We start from the raw sequence: 23,484 nt of genomic DNA on the forward strand, positions 1-23,484 counted from the left end.
GGCAAATGGATTTTACCTACACGTAGAAAATGGGTCAGATCAGACTTGACGTACACATACCCCCATATGCAACACCCCTCCTGAACTTTTAAAAAATAGCCAAGAGGAAACTATTGAATGTGATAAAATATGTTGAAAACAACATTATTTAACAAGCAAGAGCCTTTTGTTAACTCAATAATTTGTCTTTTGGTTTTTGAGGATGAGTTGCCCCATTTGCAAATTAATCAAATTCCTCAGAAGGGCCTTAAGATACATATAATAAACCAGATGTTAAAAAGCCAGACATAAAAGGAGTCATAGTGAACAAGATAAGCACAAACCACTCTGAAAAGTGCAGCTTGAGAATCAAGGACAGACAATTGCCAGAAGTAGAGTGTGTTCTTCCCAAAGAGTATGCTAAGGACACTCCCCACCTCAATGCTTCCAAGCTTAGTGAGGCACTTGTCACTTGTTGTGATCTAACCTATTTATTTAAAAATTTAAGGTAGAGCTATGCCATAAAAATGCATGTTGATATTGGGAAATAATAATAATTTGAAAAAATAAATTTACAAACTAATATTAGGATATGAAACCGTTTTTTGGTAAAATGAACTAAAAACATATGCTAATATATATATATACATAGTCATAGCAAAACCACTGAAAAGACATATACTAAATTATACTAACAGTGGTTTCTCTCTTGGGTGATTTTTATCTTATTACTCTGTGATTTTTTTGTGTATTTTCCAAATTTTCTGTGTTGAATTTGCTAATTTGTAATTAGAATAAAATGACTTAAAAATGGAAGACATGGTCACCATATCTACTTATCTTTTCCTACCTACTTTTTAATGTAAATGCAGCAGATTATGGTACAGCACACAGTTTTGGAACAAATATTAACATAAATTCAAAGTAACAAATACGCTGCTATGGAACCTCGGTGCTAACAAGAGATATCTAGGACTATTGTGGGTCTTTGAAAGGTGCACATGGGTGAGCATATTTGTTAAATGAATAACAAAGGGAAGAACAAAGGAGGGAAGGAGGAAGGAAAGGAAGAAAGAAAGACAGAGATCTGAGAAGAGAAGGTGCCAGGAGGTGCTGAGAAGTTACCAAATATTAATTTCGTTATTTGGCTTCTTTTTTTCTTTTGGAATAATGAAGACCTGTTAGTTTCCTACGGCTGCTGTAACAAATTACCACAAACTTAATAGTCTAAAACAACACAAATTTATTCTCTTACAATCTAGAGACCAGAAGTCTGATATAGTATTATATCACTTAGTGCTTGTTGAATAAAGGAGGGCAAGAAAAAGGCTTAAGAGATGATCTGAGGGCAGGGCTGCATTCCTTCTGGAGGCTCTAGGGGAGAATCTGTTCTACCTCTTTTCTAGTTCTAGAGGCTGTCTGCATTTCTTGGCTCACATCCCCCTTTCAGCAATGGCATCACTCTGACCTTTGCTTCCATCATCACATCTCCTTATCAGACTCTGACCCTTTTGCCTCTCTCTATTAAGGATTCTTGTGATTATACTGGGCCCACCAGATTATCCAGGAGGATCTTCCTATCTCAAGATCCTTAATGTAATCATATCTGCAAAGTCCTTTTTGCCTTTTTAAAAAATTTTTTTAAAAAGATGACCAGTAAGGGGATCTTAACCCTTGACTTGGTGTTATCAGCACCATGCTCTCCCAAGTGAGCCACAGGCTGGCCCTCTTTTTGCCTTTTAAAGTAACATATTCAGAGGCTTGCCATGGAAAGTAACATATTTACAGGATGTGGACATCTTTGGGGTGGGGCAATTCTCAGCCTGCCACGGAAGGAAACCAATATTTATGATTCTGCTACCTATCAAGTGCCCAATAAGCAGAACTTCATTTAGTTCTCTAACAACTCTGAAATATATGCTAGGATTTGCTCTTACAGCTGAAGAAACTGAGCGTCAGTGCAATTTGGTATTGTGCCCAAAGTGAAATAGCTGGATGCAAACTCAGGTCCCTGAGCCAAGCTCAAGCCTGGCCTGCCACATGGCCTTGCTTCCATTCATCTCTCTCACCCACCTCTACATCCTCTTTCCTGTCCAGGCCCGTTCCCCAACTCCCTGGACAAGCTTAAACTGCTGTTTTCCAACTTGTGTGCTCCGGATGACAGTGTAGCCATAGCTTGATCCTGGGGATTGCTGATCAAGCAAGCCAAGTGTCTGTCCCTCAGAATCATCTCTTAGGCCTTTTTCTTGCCCTCTTTTGTTCAACTATCATTTTTTAAAGCTTATTGTTCTGGGTGCTAGAGCAGCAGGGAAGACAGACCTAAGCCAAAGACTACATCTAAGAGATACAATGCTATATCAGACATATGGACATATGGACTGTAACATTGTACGGAGCCAGAGCAGGGAGCAGCCTGGAAACTTTGTGTGACTCTTTCTCATTGACCCTTGGGCAAAAATCTAAGTTTCGGGGAGGAAACAAAGGCAGAAACTTGAGCTTCCTGCGTGACCGGGTATTAGAAGGTCGTTCAAAAAAGAACAACACACACAAAAAAAGAGAACAAAAAAAGGAAGGTAGTTCAGAAAGTTCATGGAAAGATTTGTATTATCTTTTTATTTTTTTATTTTTTAAATTTTTTTAAAAGATGACTGGTAAGGGGATCTTAACCCTTGACTTTGTGTTGTCAGCACCACTCTCACCCAGTGAGCAACCGGCCATCCCTATGTGGGATCCGAACCCGTGGCCTTGGTGTTATCAGCACCGCACTCTCCCGAGTGAGCCACAGGCAGGCCCTTTGTATTATCTTTTAATTGTATTTTTCAACGAACTTTCTGAATTACTCTTGTATCAATCTTTGTTTCACTGTGCTTTGCACGTAACTGTGCTCCATTAATATTTTAAAGTTGGCAGCAGAGTGAAGACAGGCACACCAAAAGGAGCAAGCAGCGTCTGAAACCAACCAAGGGTTAAAAGTTACCATGGAAGGTGCTCAGTACTTTCATTTTGTCCCTATTCTACCTAGCAACTGATGACACTACATATATTTTCCTGTTCTTATTGGGAGAGGGCCCTACGTGTCACTCAGTGACTATAGAATCTCAAAAGGATCAACAGGGACTCGTCAGTGTTTTGGTTAAAAGAATCCAGAAAGAGAAGGACTTTAGGGGGGCTGATGGTGCTCCTGTTACCGCTCATCATCGTATTAACGGTGAAGCACAGTGATGCCCGTGAGTATCCCAAGTTCTCTTTGCTCCTAACTCCAAAGCTGAGGCAACTTAGGAGGAACAGCTTTTCTTCCTCAAACTTGTGAAAATATGAAGAAGCCAGGGGCAGAAAAGTGAGTGTATTAAACCCAGGACTTGTAGGAGCGATGGACTAGCTGGACAGTTTTCCTGTTCATGTTTGTAGGATTTTGATGTCACCCACCTTCTCTGAGCGGGTGGAAGCCATCCTGGAAAGACCCCAGGCACTTGCTCACTTGCCCTCTGAGCATAGCGCCCTTCTTTTCTGCTCATATCCTTTCTTTTACTTTTGTTTCTCCTCTTGTCTAACTTAGTAAGTCTCATGGGGATGTAGTCAGAGTTTCAGAGGCATTGAACAGTGGGGTAGATTCATTGTTCAGGTTTACTCGTGTTTTTCCTCACCACCACAAGCCTTACGTGTAGCAAAAGATATTAAAAAAAATAATAACATAGCCCTGGGCTTGTTTACAGGGTGTAAGAAATTTTAGTCTAGTAGAAGAAGGAGTTTTTCATTGTTTAGGGTGCCCAAATCACTGAGGAAGCAGGTGCCTTCTCTTGCCCCACATACACAAGAAGGCCCATGCGCTGGAAGCACCAGTGTTTTCTGCCCTAAGCCACTGCTCTTGGGGCTGGGGGCTGGCACTCCCCGGGGCGGGGAGGGGGGCAGTAGCGTCTGAAACTCAGACTGTGCTGATAAATATGACAGGAAGGAGCTCTTTCAGATCATTCGTGGATTAATTAATACAAATACTGATTGAGGGCCTACTATGTGCCAGGCACTTTTGGGGATATGACAGTGAACAAAACAGACATAGTCTATGCTTAAATGAAAATGTAATTCAGAAAATCTCATCATTTAAGTCAGAAACGGGAAAGATTGGGAGTGAGGGTAAGAGGCAGAAGATGGAAAGAGGAAGGGAAGAGGGAGGTAAAGGGTAATATTTCTAGAAGTTAAAAATTTTATTACCTGCATTTGATCCTCTAACAGTGTGAAAAAATAGTACTTAAACATGTTATCCCATGTGATAGTCTCACTAACCCTTTGTGGTAGGCTAAGAAAATATCCCCATTTAAAGATGAGGCCTGGGCTGGCCCGTGGCTCACTTGGGAGAGTGTGGTGCTGATAACACCAAGGCCACGGGTTCAGATCCCTATATATGGATGGCCGGTTAGCTCACTTGAGAGAGCGTGGTGCTGACAACACCAAGTCAAGGGTTAAGATCCCCTTACCAGTCATCTTTAAAAAAAAAATGAGGCCTAGATTTTTCTGTAGGTCTAGGGAGACTAAGTTCACGTAATGAGCAGTCTGAAATAGATCACAGGTCTTCTGACCTCCAGTCCAGGGCTTTTCTATAATAGCACAGCACCACTGGATGTGAAGACTTGTCCCTTGATAATTGGTGGAATGAGAAATAAAACAAGTTATAAAGGGTTGGGAAGGTCACTTTGTGCTGGTTATCCTCCTTTTGGCTCCTTAGATTCCACCCTTCTCTGTCCTGTTTTGTGTCCTGGAGGCTGACTGCTACAGACTGCATCACCCAGTCTTTCTTGCGGGCTGATTTCTGTTTGGGTTCACTCAGTAGGAGACGCTGAAAGGAAGAGAGATCAGAGAGCAGGGCGGAAAGAAAGGGTGGGGTATTTTTTTCTTGCTCCTTCCCCTCTTTCCAGCAGTAGCTATGTCTCTGCAATATAGTTTTTCCTGAATAACTGCTTCCTTAAAGCTCCTCTAGGGGGAGGGGTCAGGCTGTTAGTGCTAAAAGCGGGGTTGAGAGGGGGTCCGAGAAGAAGCTTGATGATGTGGCTGTACCGTTTTCGTTGCTGTAGTTCAGGAGGAGAAGGGTGGTGAGGCTGGTCGCAGCTCCATTGGCCTTCAGTAGCACTGTTTTCTATTTTTAGCTCTTCAATCCTAGAGGTGGTAATGACTTCCCATAGTTACTGGCCTCTGGGAACCCATCATCCTTGTATTCCTTACCCTTGACCACACTTCAGCAAGGAGTCCCTTCCTGAAGGTCGTTCATCTGACCTATTTGGGATAAAGGTTGTTTCCTGCCAGGACTCTGACTGAGCATTCCTGAGCTTTGAGGGATTAAACCAGAAAGGGATATGTATGGGGTTATGAAAAAAGACTTGGTCTGTTTGATATTTGCGCCGTGTGCTAGTGAGGAGCTTCTATACCATCGATAGATGAGGCAGACAGGGAGCAGACTCCAGAGTGTTTGGTGTCCCAACTCCAGGAAATGTCAAAATAACTCCAGTATCACTTCCAGTGTGTTGCTTTCACTACTACACAGCCTGATGTTGACTGTTCCTTCCTGTGTACTCCCATAGCTCCTGTTCATAGTTCTATAATTTTCTATTTACAAAAATCTTCCCTTTGAGGCTCTCCTTAAAGGCAGGGAGAGATATCCTCACTTTTATTTCCCTGGCACTACCTACTGCCCAATAGGTATTTCATAAATGCTTCCTGAGTGAATTTATTTTCAAATGTAATGTCTCTAAGAAATCAGAGTTATCTGTGAGCCATAGAGAGATTCAGCAGCAGTAATATCTGCAAATTAACAACTGTGGTTTACTGTAGTTGCAGAGTTTGAATAAAAAAGGGTGTTTCATGCTTTTATAACTCATCCTGTTCTTCATTTCAGTGTGTGTGAAACTGTGACTTGGTGATGTGGGTGGGTTTAACCAGGCTGGGGCACGCATGGTATTTCTTTTGCATAGCCATGTGCGGTTGTGTGTTTCATCTTGGCATAACCAAGGTCAGTCTCTTCATGTTACTCATAATTTTATGGATGTATTAATCTGCTATATCAATCTACTTTATGCATGGTGGAGTCCTTCAGAGACAAGGATAAGCCCTTTGAGCTGCCAACTGGACTAGTGTTGTAAGACAGACTTGCAGATTATCTGCTTAGAAATGACCTTGAGTTCAAGGAGTTAACATAAGAAAATATGAGCATTTGCTATAGACTTTATTAGACTTCAGTCTGTTTCCATGGAGCTGTTTCCAAGGTACATGCGACAGAAATTTCTCTAAGACAATGTTTCACTCCCCTAAGGCCCTCTTCTTGGTTGATGTTGAATTTATCTAAATCTGAGAAATTCAACTAATTTGTAGATTTTTTTCTTCTGACTAGTTGGAATATCTGTTTATTCTCACTTGACCTCAATCCTCTTACCCCATAGGATTGCCAGGAACTGCAGGGATGGGGCTTAGGTTTTTAAAGATCAAACACATGACCCTTTAAACACTTTATTTTGTGAAACCCATATTGAGACAGATGACAAAAGACATTCTTTCTGATGTCTGAATTTATATTTATTCAAGAAAACCTTATGAGTATACATATCAAATCACATTTTGTTACAACTTCAACAAATCATTTAAAAATAATAAAAATCATAAAACTGGGACTCTTCTGGGAAATATGAGACATATGGTTATCATTGTACACAGGGAGTACTGAGGAAAAAACCACCAGAGCTCAATTCATTCATTCTCCAAAGCTCTACATGGCCCTGCTGTGTTTTCCTTGCTGTTCCTCAGTCTGAGCATGCACCTTCCTAAAGGACTTGTGCTTCTTTCTGGAAGGTTCTTCTCCTGTGGCTCACTTCCGTACTACATTTCACATTTCTACTCAAATGCCACCTGCTCAGAGAGGCCTTTTGTGGTCCTGCTTTCTAAAAGATCATCCCTCTCTATGCTCTGTCTCTTTTCTCTGTTTTATTTTTCTTCATAAACTTTATCACCACCTGACTTTGTATTAAATATTTATTTATTGTCAATCTCCCTTCTGGAAATTAGCTCAAAAGGCTGGGACTTTGATTTGTTCATTGCCATATCCCTAGCAGCTAGGACCATGCTAACTGGAAATGCAGAAAAGAATAAAACATATACAAAATGAGATATTGGTAACCTTCAAAAGGGTAGCCTCAAAAAAGTAGATAGGAAGTCACACTGTCACAGTGAGCACTTTTAGCCTCTCAAATTCCTGTAGTTAGACAAGTTGTTTTAGGAGAGGGGAATAACAGTTCTTACTGCACATACAGTCATCCATATTACTGCATGATTTGAGAAGTGTCCAAAGGTCCTCTTGACTAAAAATATCATCATCTACTTTTCCCCCTCATTCCCACAATGCCTGAAATTCCAATGAGTAGTTCCCAGAAATCATAATCATTTTGACCTTATTAAGGTATTGGGCTACTTGGGAGGGCCAATCAATAATGGTGACTTTGTTTATCTGTGATACAGTGAGGACCCACTGCCACCTGTAGGAGGTTCTGGATTCTCGGGTCCTGGGACAGATATCTGAGTCAGTGAGTCCCTTTCTGGGACACAAGGGGGCGAGAGAGAACAGTGGTGATCCAGGGGCTGGAAGCCTGAAACAGCCTGGGTTGGGAAAGTGCTCACTAGGAAGAGTTGCTTAGTCTCAGGTAGAGGGGCTTCCTATCTGCAAGATCAGAGTGTGATTCCTGGTTCCTCCACTTGTGGGTTCTAAGAATGATCTTGGTCAATTTACTTAATCTCCCTGCACCCATTTTCTGTGCATGGAGTGGGAATTATAAGACTTACCTCAAAAGGTGGTTGTGAGGAGGAAATGAAACCCATGTTTATCAAGGGCTTAGAACGGTACCTAACACATGGTATGAGCTCAATAATAATTGCAGTTCTTTTTTCTTTTTTTATAAATGTGACCAGTAAGAGGATCTTAACCCTTGACTTGGTGTTGTCAGCACCATGCTCTCCAAGTGAGCTAACTGGCCATCCCTATATAGGGATCTGAACCCGTGGCCTTGGTGTTATCAGCACCACACTCTCCCAAGTGAGCCACGGGCTGGCTCAATAATTGCATTTCTTATGATTAAGATGCTGCTGCCCTTTGTGACTCATCAAAGGCCCAACTGATCTGCCACCTCCTCCTTGGAGCATTTCCCAATGGATCCCCTATATGAAATAAAGTATTTCCTTCCCCTCTGAGCGGCTGAAGCAATATGTTGAGATCTCTTTTGTGGCATTTGCTGCTTGCTGCTGTGTGTTATTGCATCACACTTATTTATGTCATGTGCTTTAGCTCCCCAATAATAAGTAAGTTCCTGGAGGAAAGAACTACTGTCTGATTTGTTTTCCTCTTCCTGACATTGCCTCACAGTTTTTTGTACACAGTTTTTTGTACTCAATAAATAGAAATTGCCTCTGTGAATGAATACCTGAAAACACTTTAGCAGTTATTTTATACCAGTGATTTTCAAAGCCTTTTGTAAAAGTGGCCCAACTGGTTAAGTTACAAGTTAAAGGGAACATAACTTAGGATTAGAAAGTAACCACTGTGCCTGCTGAACTGTTTGGTTGTATAGTTCAGGGGCTCCAGCAATGTCTATCAGAGGCTAATGGGATAGGGCAGCAAATGCCCTTTGAGAAGAAGACCAAATTCTAAATGGTAGATTTCAGCCCAATAAATGAGTTAATGCTGATGATCTGCTCATGGAAAGGGAGAGAGAATCCTAGAGAAGAGAGAATTGGAAGATTAGATCGAGTGGTGTGAAATTGCCATTTTTGTAGGTCAAAATGGTCAAATATCAGCCGTTTCAAATCATTCAACCCCAATAGTTGTACTAGACATTGGATCATCCAGGCAACATATCCTGGTAGGATATAAATTATCACAGGGTCTGATATACTATGAGAAAGAGCTTATCATGGACCTTTCCCCATCTTTTCTAGTGTGAGTTACTAACTTATCATCTGTTAACACACTTCCCAACACAGCTGAGGAAACATTTTGGAAGCCCAACAAAGGAGCAAGCATAGCTTGTATCTGTGGAGGCAGCAGATGGGTAAGTGGGACCATAACAAATGAAGAGGAGAGGGCTGTGACATCCTGGAGCAGAGCCATGCTGGGCTGCACGAGGGGTGGACAGGGGGACAGGCAGATGGAGTGCAGCCTGTATGGGCCAGGCAGCCCTTTAAATCAAGGCTGGCTGGGGAAGAAAAACTGCTCCAAAACCAGGAATTAGAGATTGAGGTCGAAAAAAGGACACTGTACACTACTTGGACAGTATTGTCAACAGACCAGATTTCTTTTTATTTATCTCTTTTAACTCTGATTAATACAAATTTTTATGAAGTTATGTTTTTATAAAAAAGCAAAATTCCATGAATTGTAAGTATTATGTTTGAAGATGATGTTGGTGATAGCCCACTAGAATAAATGCTCTCATCAGACAGTAATGCCCCAAGTGGTTAATACTTTTTTCTTTTTTAGCTTGTTGGCATCTACCAGGAATGTGGACCCAAGATGTCAAAAAAGGAGCCCCAGATTCCAGGGAAAGTTTGACACCAACCCAATTTAGCTCAGTAACACAGCATCTTTCCTCTTCCTTCTTCCTTCTGCTCTCCCCCTTTTTTGCCTGGAATCTGCCTTCTGTGACTTTTTTCCTTAGGAATAACAGTGGAAGTGATTCCTACCTCTTTATTTTCCCCCCGCTTGCTCAGCTCCAGCCACACGCCTTCTTGCTGTTCCTGGACCATGCCAGGCATGTTCTTTCCTCTGGACCTTTGCATGGTCCGTCCTGTCTGGACTGCTGTCTCCAGAGATCTACTGGTCTTCCTCGCTCTTGCACGCACTTGCTTAGAAATCACCTTTTTGGGAAGCCTTCCCTAACAGTCTTCCCTGTTTATGATTGTGTTGCCCATTCCTCTTTGCAGCTTTATATTTCTCCACTGCACTTTTTAAAAAAACATATTTTGTTTATTTTGTATCATCTGTCTTCCTCCCTTTTCCCCACTAGAGTGTAGACTCCGAGAGGGCAGACATTTTTATCTGTTTCATTTGGTGTGTGCTCAGGGCCTAGAAGAGTGACAGGCACAGAAGAGGTGCTTACAGGTTTATTGAATATACAAATGAATATTAAGCAAGTGTGAGAACTCACGTCCATGACTTGTTCTTCCTTTTGCCTCCATCTTTAAACAGTTGCATAACTCCAGAGTAGCCACAAACCCTTTGTTTTAAATAAAACTGTTTTAAATAAAACTGTTAAATCGGTTGCAGATTCAAGCATATATACCTTTTGCAGATTCCAGATTGGATGTACATTAGTTTTCAGCTTTGCTCTCCACTCACCCGCCTTTAATAAAAAATATTTTTTAAAGTGTAAGTTCTAGGTTAAATAGATTCATATTCATTTCACCGTATTTTATTATTCCAAAGCAGAGACATAAAGTGTTTCACCAACAATGTAATTCCCCAAATACTGACCAAGCTCCACCATATGTTAAGCTCCCTGTGCTAGGCCTTGCAGGAAATAAAAAGGAAAAAAGCTAAGTCCCAGTTCTTAAGTCCCTTAACATCAAAAAAAAGGTAGAAGGTAAGGAAAGATAAATAGAAGGCAGAACATAGTAAATCTTGGTTTTGTGATAGAACGAGTGCTTCTACTTCAATCTCTGGCTCTTGTTTTCATAACACTTTCATGAAGAGAGATTCTCATGATAACCTCAGAGGCTTCTGCTGTATTGCCTCCCAACCCCAGCCCACACCTGCCAGAGGAAGGGAAAGTCAAAGGTCAAAGCAATACAGAGGGGCCTTAGGGACCTTATGCTCTGCTCAAGCCTGGAGGGGACCAGGCTCCGACTTGCTCAGCATTGCAGCTGACATCAGAATAAAACCTGCAAGGAGGGATATGGGGTCCCCCCTCAGAACCCTGCCAAATGGCCCCTCTCAAGCTCCAGGAGCAGGGAGAAAAAGGTGTTTATACCAGTTTTATAGAATTGGTACACTCAGTTGGAATGTGCCCTGGGAGGCCTGGTTTAGTCTTGGGGCATCCTGCCTCTCTTGTAGTTAAGGTAAGGGTACTCTGGCTTTGGTCTTGAGGTGGTCAGTTTTAAAAGATGGTCTGCATGTTAAAAATTCTTTCATAAAGTTTTAGAGAAAAGAAAAATATAGACAGACTTGCTTGTACAGAAGCTAACCTAACCATTTTGTAAGCTGATTTTATTAAAGTTTGATATTTTTTCTTAATTATATGCTTATAAATGAAGAGGAAGGCATGAACTTAAGTGGTATTCAGCCTGGGAAATAGGAGCCTGACAGCCATGCCAGGTTCTCTATAGTGTCAAAGGCCATCTCAGAAGATCTGAGTGCTAGGGGAGTTCCCAAAGGGGACAACAGCTTTGGTCTGGGCAATCTAGAGAGACTTTGGGGAAGTGGTGTCTAGTACAGCCCTTAGACACAGGCAGAAGAAGCCTCCGGATGTGGTCCCACACCTCAGGGAGCCCCAGCCTGGCCCTCTACTATCCATACCTGCCCCACAGAGGGAGGAGTATGTGAGACTGAGGGGAGGTGGCCACCCTGTGTCTATGCCCCTCCACTCTAGACCCTACTCCATGCACCCAGGAACCTGGAGTTCCCTATGCAGATGACTCAGGGCTGCTTAGGTTTATACAGTCCTCTTGCTTTGTTCCATCCTTCTAAGGATGCATTATGCTGTTGGTGAGGGCCCTGCTAGGCCCAAGGAGTAGCCAAAAGGCGTTGTTTGTGATGGAGGTTGAATGAGAGAGCAGGGGTGTTTAAATGTGGGCACAAGCCCTTGCTAGGGCTGGGTGGAGCCAGGGGCAGAAAGAGAAGGATGTGGGTCTCAGGCCAAGGGCCAGGGGCTGGAGGGTGGAAGCCGGCTTTCTCTGTGCCACCACATTCAGGTCCAGAACTTCACAAAGTCTGAGATTTTAAAATTTGAACTTGGCCTTTTAGGTCATATGAAGGGCTATTTCTCAAAGTAGGAGGATAGAACATACTCGTATTTAACAATTTGTTAGCTTGATTTGTTCCTTTTAAATATTCGGATCTCTGGTATGTGGGCCTCCATCTGTCCTCTTGACCCGGCCACACAAATGTCAGCGCTGGTCCTGGAAGTGTCTTTGGAGATGGATTTTAATGACAGAAGGATGTAGATGGGTAAGAATGGCAGGAGGTAACAACAGGAAAAGCTCAGAGGTGAGCATTTCCAGGCCACAGCGAGCAGAGGAGGGGAAGAAATTGCACACCTTCTTGGCCTTCTCAGCCTCGGCTCTGCTTCCCTCTCAAGCATCTCTTCTCTCCCAGTCACCCTCTGTGACACAGGTCTCTAGCTGTTCTCGGCCATCTGGTTCTCAGAGCACACCCTGTTTCCCATACCTCCTGCCTGCACACGTGGTTCCACAGGCCTCCCTCCTGTGCTCCTCCCACCCCTTTCAAGGCTCACCTCCCTCCTGTCCCTAAGATCTCCCAGAAGATGTCGCCTTCTCTGGAAATTCTTCCCTGAGAGCCACAATGGCATGGACCCCATCACAACACCCATCACACTTCTTTGAAATTACCTTCCCTGTCTCCACCACACCTTGAGCTTCTTGGACGAGCTGGAGAAGTTCAGTGTGGGAGTGGCAGAGAGGACCAGTTTTGTTTCATTTTATCTTCCTTTTAACTCTGAGGGATGAGCACAATCCTTAGAGTGATATTTAGCCAGAATAAAAAGTGGGAAAAGAAGAAGAAAATGATTAACAGAGGTGGTTTGGTATAATAGAAAAAGCACTGTGCTTTTTTTTTTTTTTAATTTTTATCGAATCAAAATTGATTATACATATTTTTGGGGTTCAACATTGAGATATGTTGATCAAATCAATATTACTAGCATCTATATTGTTACAAATCATAATTATTCTTTATGCCCCTTGTCCAATCTCTCTCCTTCCCCTTTTCCCTCCCCGCTGCCCATTACCCTAGATTTCCTCTCTCCTTCTGAAAGAACAGTGGTTACTCTGTTGATTTGTTGCCTAGATCTGTCCAATGCTGAGAGGTGTGATCAGGTCCCCCAATATTATCATAGAGAAGATGCTTTTTCTGTCACTCTGAAATGGGCTTTGTGGAGAGAGACCTCCTCTTCTTTTCTTTATCTCTGTTGGTGACTCTCCTTGTGTCAATGCACTCCAGCGGCTGATGGACCATCTGTGTGGTGGTTGTGATGTCTAGCCACTTTTGCAGCAGCCATGGTTATCGTGGTGGCTGTGGTGGGCCACCAACATGCAAGTGATGTTTTTGGCATGCTCCTTTGTGCTGGTGGTGTGCCTGGTTGTGGGGAGTGTCTGGTCCCCAACTCCATGCCTTGGGTCCCCAGGCGGGCCCCGAAGTGCTGACATGGTGTGCCTGGTTGTGGGAGGAGACTATGGTCCTAAGCACTGCGCTTTAAAAAATTTTCTTCTATGGGGGGTTGTTTTGGTCCATTTTGTGTTGCTATAACAGAAATACCTGAGACTGGGTAATTTATAAGGAAAAGAGGTTTATTTGGCTTACGATTCTGGGACAGCTGCATCTGGCATGGGCCTCAGGCTGCTTCTACTCATGGTGGAAAGTGGCAGGTAGCCGGCAGGTACAAGCAGATCACATAACGAGAGGAAGCAAGAGAGAGAGAGAAGGTGCCAGGGTCTTTTAAAGCAACGAGCTCTTGAGGGAACTAATAGAGCGAGAACTCACTCATTAATTCTCTCTCCCCCAGGGAGAGTATTAATCCATTCATGATGGATCCGCCCCCATGACTCAATCAGTTTCCAGTACTGCCACATTGGAGATCAAATTTCCACATGAGTTTTGGAGGGGACAACAAATCCAAACTCCAACATTCCACCCCTGGCCCCTCAAAACTCATGTCACTCTCACATACAAAATACAGTCATTCTATCGCAACAGTCCCAAAAGTCTTAGCTTGCTCCAGCACCAACTTAAAAGTCCAAAGTCCAAAGTCTCATCTGAGACCAAAAGCAAAAGTCCTTCCAGCTGTGAACCTGAAAAACAAAACCAAATTTATCTACTGCCAATATACAATGGTGGAATAGACATTGGGTATACATTCCCATTCCAAAAGAGAGGAAGAGGCCAAAAGAAAGGAAAAACAGGTCCCAAACAAGTCCGAAACCCAGCAGGACAGACATTATGTCTTAAAAATCCAAAATACTGTTCTTTGACTCCAAGTCCTGCATCTTGGGCCCACCTGGGCATTTGGACCCCCAAAGCATCAGGCAGCCTTATTCCCACAGCTCTGCCAGGCACAGCCCAGTGGGCCACACTGGTGCCTGTGGCTTTTCCAGGCCTGCATTGCACTTTACCAGTGGCCCTAAAGTTCTGGGGTCCTGGCGGCAGCCCTGCTGCATTGGCTGTACTAGACATTTCCCTGGTGGGGGCTCTCTGTGGGGGCTCTGACCCCGCTTTCTTGTTTGGCATTGGTCTAGTAGATGTCCTCTGCAGTGGCTCCACCCGTGGCAGGTGTCTGCTTGGGCCCCCAGGCTTTTCCAGACATCCTCTGGAATCTGGGTGGGGGGTGCTATGCCTCCACTGCTCTCACATCCTGCCAGCCTGCAGACTTAACACAATGTGGATGCCACCAAGGTTTCGGGCCTCTATTCTCCAGGGCTGCTGCACGAACCACACTTGGGGCCCCTCCAGCCGGAGCAGCTGGGATGCAGGGAGCAGGATCCCAAGGGCAGCTGCGCCCCAGGTCTGTCCTCCAGGATAATTCAGTCCTTCTAGGCCTCAGGGTCTGTGATGGGTGGGGCACCCTTCCAGGCTTCTGAAATGCCTGCAGGGCTTTCCTCTCATTTTCTCGCTATTAGCATTTGGCTGCCTCACCACCAAGATAATATCTTTAGCAATCAGTTTATCTGCTTCACCCTCTCATTGTTCTCGGCTTTCTGCTTCTTTACCACATGGCCAGGCTGCAAATTTTCCAAATCTTTATGCTCTGATTCCCTTTTAAATTCTGGCTTTACCTCATGATTTTGCTGCCATAACTCAGAGTAGGCTCTTAAAAGCAACCATGCAGCTTCCTTAATGCTTTGCTGCTTAGAAATTTCTTTGGCCAGATACTCTGGTTCACAACTCTTAAGTTCCAACTTCCACAAAGTCCAAGGGCATGGACACAATGCAGCCAGATTCCTTGCTATGGTGTAGCAAGGGTTATCTTTTGTCCAATTCCCAATAAGTTCCTCATTTTGATCTGAGACCTCATCATCTGCATGGCCTTTACTGTCCACATTTCTATCAGCATTCTGCTCACCACCATGTAAGTCTCTAAGACATTCCAAACTTTCCCTCGTCTTTTTCTCTTCTTCTAAGTCCTCCAAACTCCTCCAACCTTTGCCCATTATCCAGTTCCAAAGCTTCATCCATGTTTGCGGGTATCTGTATAGCAACACCCCACTCCTTGGTACCAATTTTCTGTTTTAGTCCGTTTTGTGTTGCTATAACAGAATACCTGAGACTGGGTAATTTATAAGGAAAAGAGGGTTATTTGGCTTACGATTCTGGGACAGCTGCATCTGGCATGGGCCTCAGGCTGCTTCTACTCATGGTGGAAAGTGGCAGGTAGCCAGCGGGTACAAGCAGATCACATGGCGAGAGGAAGCAAGAGAGAGAGAGAAGGTGCCAGGGTCTTTTAAACAACCAGCTCTCACGGGAACTAATAGAGCGAGATTTCACTCATTAATCCTCCCTCCCCCAGGGAGAGCATTAATCCGTTCATGACGGATCCACTTCCATGACTTGATCAGTTTTCAGCACTGCCACATTGGAGATCAAATTTCCACATGAGTTTTGGAGGGGACGACACATCCAAACTCCATCAGGGGTCTTTGACTGGCCTGGTGTGTGTGTGTGTATGTGTGTACGTGTGTGTGTGCGCATGTGTGTAGGGCTCCCTCAGGGACGGCTCCCCCTGAGGGCCCGAGAGGTCTTCGGCCCTTCCCAGAGACCAGAGCAGCACTGTGCACTTCGCCTTCTAGTTGGGATTACTGTGAAATGTCACCCTGAGGTTCCCCACCTGAACAAAAAAGGCTCTGCCTCTGGGCTGGAACCCTGAAGTCCTTTCCAGGCCCCCATTCCTGGGGTCCCGTAACTGCTGAGGGACAAGCAGCGCTGTCCTGGGAGAGGAGGACGCGGCTGAATGCGGGGCTCCGAGGTGGAATCCACAAGAGGCAGGTGACGGGCCTGGATCGTCTGTGCCGCTAAACACCTGCCTCCTTTGCCTCCCTCCCAGGAACTCACTCTCTGAGGTATTTTCGCCTGGGCGTGTCAGACCCTGGTCATGGGGTCCCTGAATTTGTTTCAGTTGGGTACGTGGACTCTCAACCTATCACCACGTATGACAGTGTCACTCGGCAGAAGGAGCTGCGGGCACCATGGATGGCGGAGAAGCTGGCGCCTGACCACTGGGACAGGTACACGCAGCTGCTGAGGGGCTGGCAGCAGACATTCCAGGTGGAGCTGAGGCACCTGCAGCGGCGCTACAATCACTCAGGTGCGGCTGCCGCAGAGGACCTCGCGCCCCGCCAGCCCCCTCCCCAGCAGACAGGCCCGAGGCCAGTTCGGTGCCTACCGTCTGCCCACGCGTCTTCGGAGCTGTCTCTCTCTTCCCTAGGAGCCTTCGCCCACTCCTGTCAGGCTGCTGCCCTGCATCTCCCCTTTCCCATTCTAAATCTGCCCATTCTCTGTCTCATTTCCTGCTGGCCAGGCTGAGTGATTTGCTTGCTTATGCATTATGACCTACTATGGTAACTTTCCCAGGGATATTTCTGGCTCCTGCATCTCTCTCCCTGTCCGCTGCACTCATAATGGCCACAAAGTGGATCAATTCATCATTCCCACTGCAGGATAACTCCCCACAGTAGGAACTGTTGTGTTCCTCTGGCATGCAGGAGGTACTCCACAAATGTCTGTGGATAGGTGGGCTTCCACCACAGGAGCCTCCTGGGGACCCCACGATGCCATGGCTAGCCTGTGGGAGGTGTCTCCTGGGACAGAGGATGCTGCCAGCTATGCCCCCAGTCACATCGCTTGAGAGCACCTCCTGTGCCTGTGTAAACGCCTTCCTGGTTGCATGTGTGTTGCAGGGTTTCACACTTACCAGAGGATGATTGGCTGTGAGCTGCTGGAGGACGGAAGCACCACGGGGTTTCTCCAGTATGCATATGATGGACAAGATTTCATTATCTTCAACAAAGACACCCTCTCCTGGACGGCTATGGATCATGTGGCCCACATCACCAAGCGGGCATGGGAGGCCAATCAGCATGAATTACAATACCAAAAGAATTGGCTAGAAAAAGAATGTATTGCCTGGCTAAAGAGATTCCTGGAGTATGGGAAAGATACACTGCAGAGGACAGGTAAAGAGAAAACACCTTGTTCCCGCATCCCAGAACAACTGGTGTTACAGGTAACTTCCTCTGATCGAGGTTATAGTCACCCCATCCTGAAATCCATCTCTGTAGTTGGACTACTGTGATCTATAACTCCCTGTAAGAACTTTCCTTGGTGTCTTCTTATCAGCATCTTGACAAGATTTGGCAATTCCACTTGTCTTGAGAGTGGACCACCTCTGGGGGCACCTCATTTTTGGGGGATCCAGTGAGGCAAACCCTTCTATCTCTATCTCTTGTCAATGATTACTTGGGAAATACCTTGAAGGGTAGAGCAGTTCTTACCAATTGTTTAGCAACTAAGGGCTCACATTACTTAATGAGTGAAAATCTGTACTTAAAAAGATGACAGAGGGTCTTTGCTTTACTAAAAGATTTATGGTTAAGACTCCTTTCAGTAAAGAGCTCCTGTTGCACCTTAAGGATATGATTCAATTGTCCAACTTTTAGTTAATACAGAACTTTTCATGTGTGATCTTATTACTGAAAATGAAATAGGTCTGTATCATGCTACAGGAAACTCCTAGACACAATGTGCCTTTTCCCACAGGAATCTTTAGTGGAGGGACTTTCCAGAGCTGTGGCAGGCCTGTAATGGAGATGTCTGGGCCACAGCTATGAATATGGACTGTCTAAAAGCATAGGCTTTGCAGGCAGAGAACTAGACTCTGAGCTTCAACCTTCCTCTTCACTAGCTGAATGTTATCTTAATCTTACTGGTTGCAGGTAACAGAAACCTGTTCAAACTAGCTTAAGTACAAAGAGGGAAGGTATTTGACAGGCAGGAATCTGGGCAATGTGGGGACCTGTGCAATCAAATCCAAGATTTGAATTGCTTTCTCCATGGGGTGGGGACATGGCTGCCAGCACAAATATCATATCCTCATAGCTTCACCATTCCAGAAGAATGGGCTTCTCTCTCCCAGCCCAAGTTACAAAAAAAAAAAAAGAGAGAGAGAAAGAGTCAAAGATGGACTCTAATTGGTCTGAGTTGATCATGTAGCACCTTTTGCACTAATCACTGTGACTATCAGGATGAACTTCTAAGATTGGTCAGAGGTAACAGAGTCCTGGCAAGGACTAAGTTGCACCCTATATGGTTTAACTGAATTCAACAAAGGGATCACCTGTAGAAGTATAATCGGGATTGAGGAAACCAGTAAGAGATGGTGGAGTGTCTAGAGATTTGCACCAGTGGGTAGCTATCACACCTCCTAGATCTGAAGGAGGAGGAGGAAACATTGTTACCAGAGCCCAACCAGAGCTGTGACCATGGAGAAACATGGCCACTGGCAGGACTGCAGTGAGGTGGGCTGGGGAACTGGGCGCTAAAACCCCAACCTTTCTCTACTCTAGCTCTCTGATCTTTTGCTGAGAACGCTTATCCCAACGGCCAAACTTAACCAGAAGCCAGGGAGCAAGGGAGCCGTGGAGGTTGCAGTCTGATGGGTAGAGCTCCCTGAGGCACAGAAGGTCAGAGACTAGATCTGAGGGTCAGCAGAGAGAGACACCATTACACACATGATGAGGGGGTGGGGTGGTGGGTGTGGATTATGACTGGTACCTCTTAGCAGAAACACATGTTGGAGTGGGGTGTAGTAATTTTCCAAAATATGTTGTGTGTTTGGCAGGAGAAAGGGTTCCTGTTATCATGCAAAGTTGGGCTAAAAGATGCTAGGCCAACAAAGCAATAATCTTGAGTAAAATAAACAGGTGCGATCATGCCTACCTCACAGAAATTGATAAAAAAAAATGTATATGAAAGCACTTTGTAAACCATAGGGCTCTGTTCACACATTAAATGTTATTATTGTTGCTAGACGAAGAATGCCTGACAGTTTAGGATCTGGTTGAAATTTATGGCCAACTTGGGGTTATCAGGACCCTTCATTACTAAGTCATTATAAGCTGAGGCTAAGCTGATATAAAGGGGGGGCAATATGAGTCCACTTCCTGATCCTGATGAACTGCAGAGCCTTTGCAAAGAGAACCCCCAATTGCCTGGCCTGCTTTTCCCCAAGGAAAAGGCAGGGAAACTGGGACAGAGTTGCTATGAATTGAGATTTGAAGATTAATCCTAATTTTGTTGATTCTTGGTGTGAGGAGCTCTTTGGAGAAACAAGGGGGAACCTGGGCACCTGGGTTGTATGGGAAGAGTGTGGGAAATTTGACTTTAGTATATCTTCTCCCCCCTCTAAGCCTCCTCTTTTTCTACCATGAGTGTCCTAATGCAGTCTCAAACTTCTGGTCAAAATATACTTCTAGAGAAGGATCTAGGATCAATTTCTTACAGGCACTGTCAAAAGGCAGAGTTTGTCCTTGTGTTGTTTATATTTTATTTTTAATGTTAGAAAGCCTTTTTCTACTACTAAATTTCTTGCCTCGGGAAAAAGATAAGGAAGGTATTGTCAAGGTAAAGCTCTTCCCTGTTTCAGGGGTGGCAGATAATAAGGTCAGGGTGAGGACGTGAGTCTTAGACATGAACAGGAAGCAGTGCTGTTGGTCTCTATATGGCTCCGTGACCCAGTTTCATCAGGAAACCTCCAGGACAGCACCATGTGGAAAATGGACAGAGTAGTCACGAGGAAGCAATGTCACAAATAGACAATTCATTGTTGTCACTGCTGGAGCCCTTCTATGATATGAATTTCTGTAGCACCTTTGAGGGCACAACCATGACATGATCTATTACATATGTTTGTGTCTGATGACAGTCATCAAAGTGCCAGCCTGAGTACACAAAGCAATTCAGAGCCAAAGCTGAGCTGAGATGGCTGTGTTATTTATCTGCACTAAATACAGAATTGAGAAAAAGGGGTGCAGAGTTCTAACCTCCAATCTCTTGCTGAATTACTTATCAGGAACTGTCACACATTTAGTGTCTCAGTTTTTCTTGACACATAAAAGTATTTCAAAGGTTAATAGTAAACAATCCCAACACACCTTGCAAATTCTCAGAGCTATATGGCTTTTTTCCTCCGTAGAGGAAACTCAACTCCACATTCTTTACTACCTAGCACATTGCCCTGTAGGAAGTACCCAATTAATAGATCTGTTGTTGGTAAACCTGAGTTCTGGGTCATACTTGGTTTTAGATGTTTCCTGCAATGAAGAAAATTAATTGGGAAACCCAGTTGCCAGGTTCGAGTATTGTATGCTCAGTACATAAGACACTTCTATTTTTTTATTTTTTATTTTATTTTATTTTATCAATATACAGTGTAGTTGATTTTCGTGTCCCTTTACTGATTCTTCTTTCCCCACCTCTCTCCCGCCTACCACCCATCAACATCATATCTGTTCACTTGTCCTAACAAGTTCAAGGAATTGTGATTGTTGAGACACTTCTTTTAACTTCAGCTTCTTCTTTCTAGAGCCCCCACTGGTCAGAGTAAAACGCAAAGAAACTTTTCCAGGGATTACAACTCTCTTCTGCAGAGCTTATGGCTTTTACCCCCCAGAAATTTCCATGATCTGGATGAAAGATGGGGAAGAAATTGCCCAAGAAATGGATTATGGAGACATTGTTCCCAGTGGGGATGGAACCTTCCAGACCTGGGTGTCTGTTGAGCTGGATCCTCAGAGCAGCGAACTTTACTCCTGTCATGTGGACCACTGTGGCATCCACACGGTTCTTCAGGTCCCCCAGGGTAAGGAAGAGGTCATGGCTGCCTGGGGGGTGAGACTGAGGAGAGGGGGTGAGCGGAGGATCACCCAGTGTGCTTTAGAATGGTCTTTTAAATCTGTGGTTCTCACACCTTTTGGCCCCAGGGCTTCTTTATACTCTTAAAAATTACTGAGGACCCCAAAGGGATTTTGTTTCTGTGGGTTGTTATCTATTGCTATTTACTATATTACAAATTAAAAATAGAAAAATTAAACACAAGAAAACACAAGCACATATTCCATTAGCCATCAGATTGATAAGTGAGAAGCAGCAGTAAGAGAAAGTGTTGGGTTTCCTGATGATCACACGGACAAAGTCCCAGAAAGTTAACATAGAAGGGAAGTGGGACTTGTGGATTTTTCCTCGTTTGCTTGCTTTCAGAATCAGAAACTATCCCTCTGGTGGTGAAAGCTGTCTCTGTGTCCATCGGCCTTGCCATTGTCCTGGCTGGAGCTGGCACTCTGGCCTGGAGGAGACGGTCTCGAGGTGAGAGGCATGTGGGAAGATTCTAGGTGCTGCAAACTGTCTCTCTTCTGTGGCTACTGAGAATTTTATTTTCTGCACCTTCCACTCTGAGCTCCATTTAGAATTGGGTTGGCCTTCACGTTGGGATCACCTTGGGCAACTCTCTCACCACATAGGGAACACACACTGTGGATAATTCTTGCAAGGACAGTGGTCTGTTTTCATAGGTGATGCCTGACATCAACAAAGTAGTACAGCTTCTGTCTGGGTGAACTGTCCCCCTAGAAGCTGGGTCAGAGAAAATACAGTAATCTTGATTTGTCTTATTCCAAACTATATCCTTACTATTAATTACTATTGACTTCTGAGGGAGTATCGCTCTTTGTTTCAAGACTTTAGTCGGTTTTCCCATTTTGACAACCATTTTTTCATCCCAATCATATGAGAGTTATTTTCCTTCTAAATTTGTTTTTCAAAACGTGAACCCTAACCCTAACCCTAACCTCTGAAAAATGGGACTTGGGGTAAGGAAAAGGAGGGGAAGAAATAGGAAATATATAGGTTCTTATTACTGTGGGGAAAAAAATAAATTCATTCAATCAATATGTATTAAATACCTGTTCTGTTCCAGGCACTGTCCTGGTTGCTGGGATATAGCAAAAAACACGAGAGACAAGATCCCTGTTGTCACAGAGTTTACAGTCCAGTCTAATAGGGTTATTTCCTGCCTCTAGCTTCATTAGTTGCTTGAGGTGATCACGGCATAATAGTGATGAGACCTGGATCATGGCTTTGAACCCAGTAGGACCAGGATCTTGGCTTTGCTTCACAGATACAGACCCCAGCCCAAATCAGGTGATACTGTACAAAAGCATGTTATTATATCAAAGAAAGCCAACCCCTTTAGTAGAAAATTATCTCAGAGAGTTGGTGGGTCATTAATGTTTTCTTTATAAATAAAATACATCACTAATCCCAATTCAATTAGTGATAGTGGCTGAAGCAAAAATATTTATTTTTCACAATGGCACACCTTTCTCAAGAATGATACAGACTGAATTCCAGCTTTTTTATCTTGTGGAGTTTGTGAATTTGAGTCAAAATTTGCCAAGTACTGAAAGAATCTTGACACAGCAGGCTAAAACTGTCAATGGCTGCTTCTCAGATTTTGCTGAACTTTGCATATTTTGTTTCTGAGCTGTGAGGAAATATACATGTATCTGACTAAAAACCTCTTTTCCTTTCAGACAAAAATGGAGTCATCTACCTTCCTACACCAGATAAATGATGTAGCTATCTCTTTTCCAGTTCTCTTTCCTAGGAACCATGGTCTCCTCTGTCCCCCATGGACTCAAGTCCAGTCCTTAAATCTCTTGACCACATCTACCATACATGTGGGTATTATAGGATTGTGCATTTATGGCAGAAAGATAGGAGCCACAAAAAAATTTTTTTTTCTTTGTCTCCAAAAAGACTGTCAGCTTTTAGCCTCTTTTGATGGATTCCTTTATCACATCTGGCTTTATGTACAGCTCGTCTCCTGATACAACACTTCCTTACAATCCATTTGTCAGTGATGATTTATGAGTAGAGTAGAGAATCTCAGAGCTGGAAGGAACCTTCTCATCCGTGACAAGAACTGTTTTCCACAATGCTTTTGACTTGAGCTTCCACTTGACTCCACCCTCCACTTGGGCACCACGTGAAGGGCACCCCAATACATCATCAAATGGCCTTTCTCATTCATCTTCTTTCACGAGAAAGTTTATCATGTGAGAGCTTCCAATATTGTGGGCATCATGACTGTGACCCTACAGGTGGGATCGGACCATCCCATGAGAACAGCCAGCAAGTTTCTATAATGGCCTGTCAATGACTTAATCATTTTACACATTTCCTGGCATGGGAGAAAGCAA

The 23,484-nt window shown here is 44.0% G+C and overlaps 1 protein-coding gene across 1 annotated transcript; it reads left to right on the top strand.

The window, feature by feature from the left end:
• Positions 1-3,139: 3,139 nt before the first annotated feature.
• Positions 3,140-23,431, top strand: LOC134384457 (major histocompatibility complex class I-related gene protein). Its single transcript, XM_063105971.1, has 6 exons — positions 3,140-3,206; positions 16,275-16,535; positions 17,128-17,403; positions 20,811-21,086; positions 21,485-21,589; positions 22,816-23,431. The coding sequence occupies exons 1-6, from the start codon at positions 3,152-3,154 to the stop codon at positions 22,854-22,856; spliced, it is 1,014 nt and encodes a 337-aa protein (XP_062962041.1). The 5' UTR covers positions 3,140-3,151; the 3' UTR covers positions 22,857-23,431.
• Positions 23,432-23,484: the final 53 nt, after the last annotated feature.

Source organism: Cynocephalus volans, chromosome 8, assembly GCF_027409185.1.
Source record: "Cynocephalus volans isolate mCynVol1 chromosome 8, mCynVol1.pri, whole genome shotgun sequence".
NCBI lineage: Eukaryota > Metazoa > Chordata > Mammalia > Dermoptera > Cynocephalidae > Cynocephalus > Cynocephalus volans.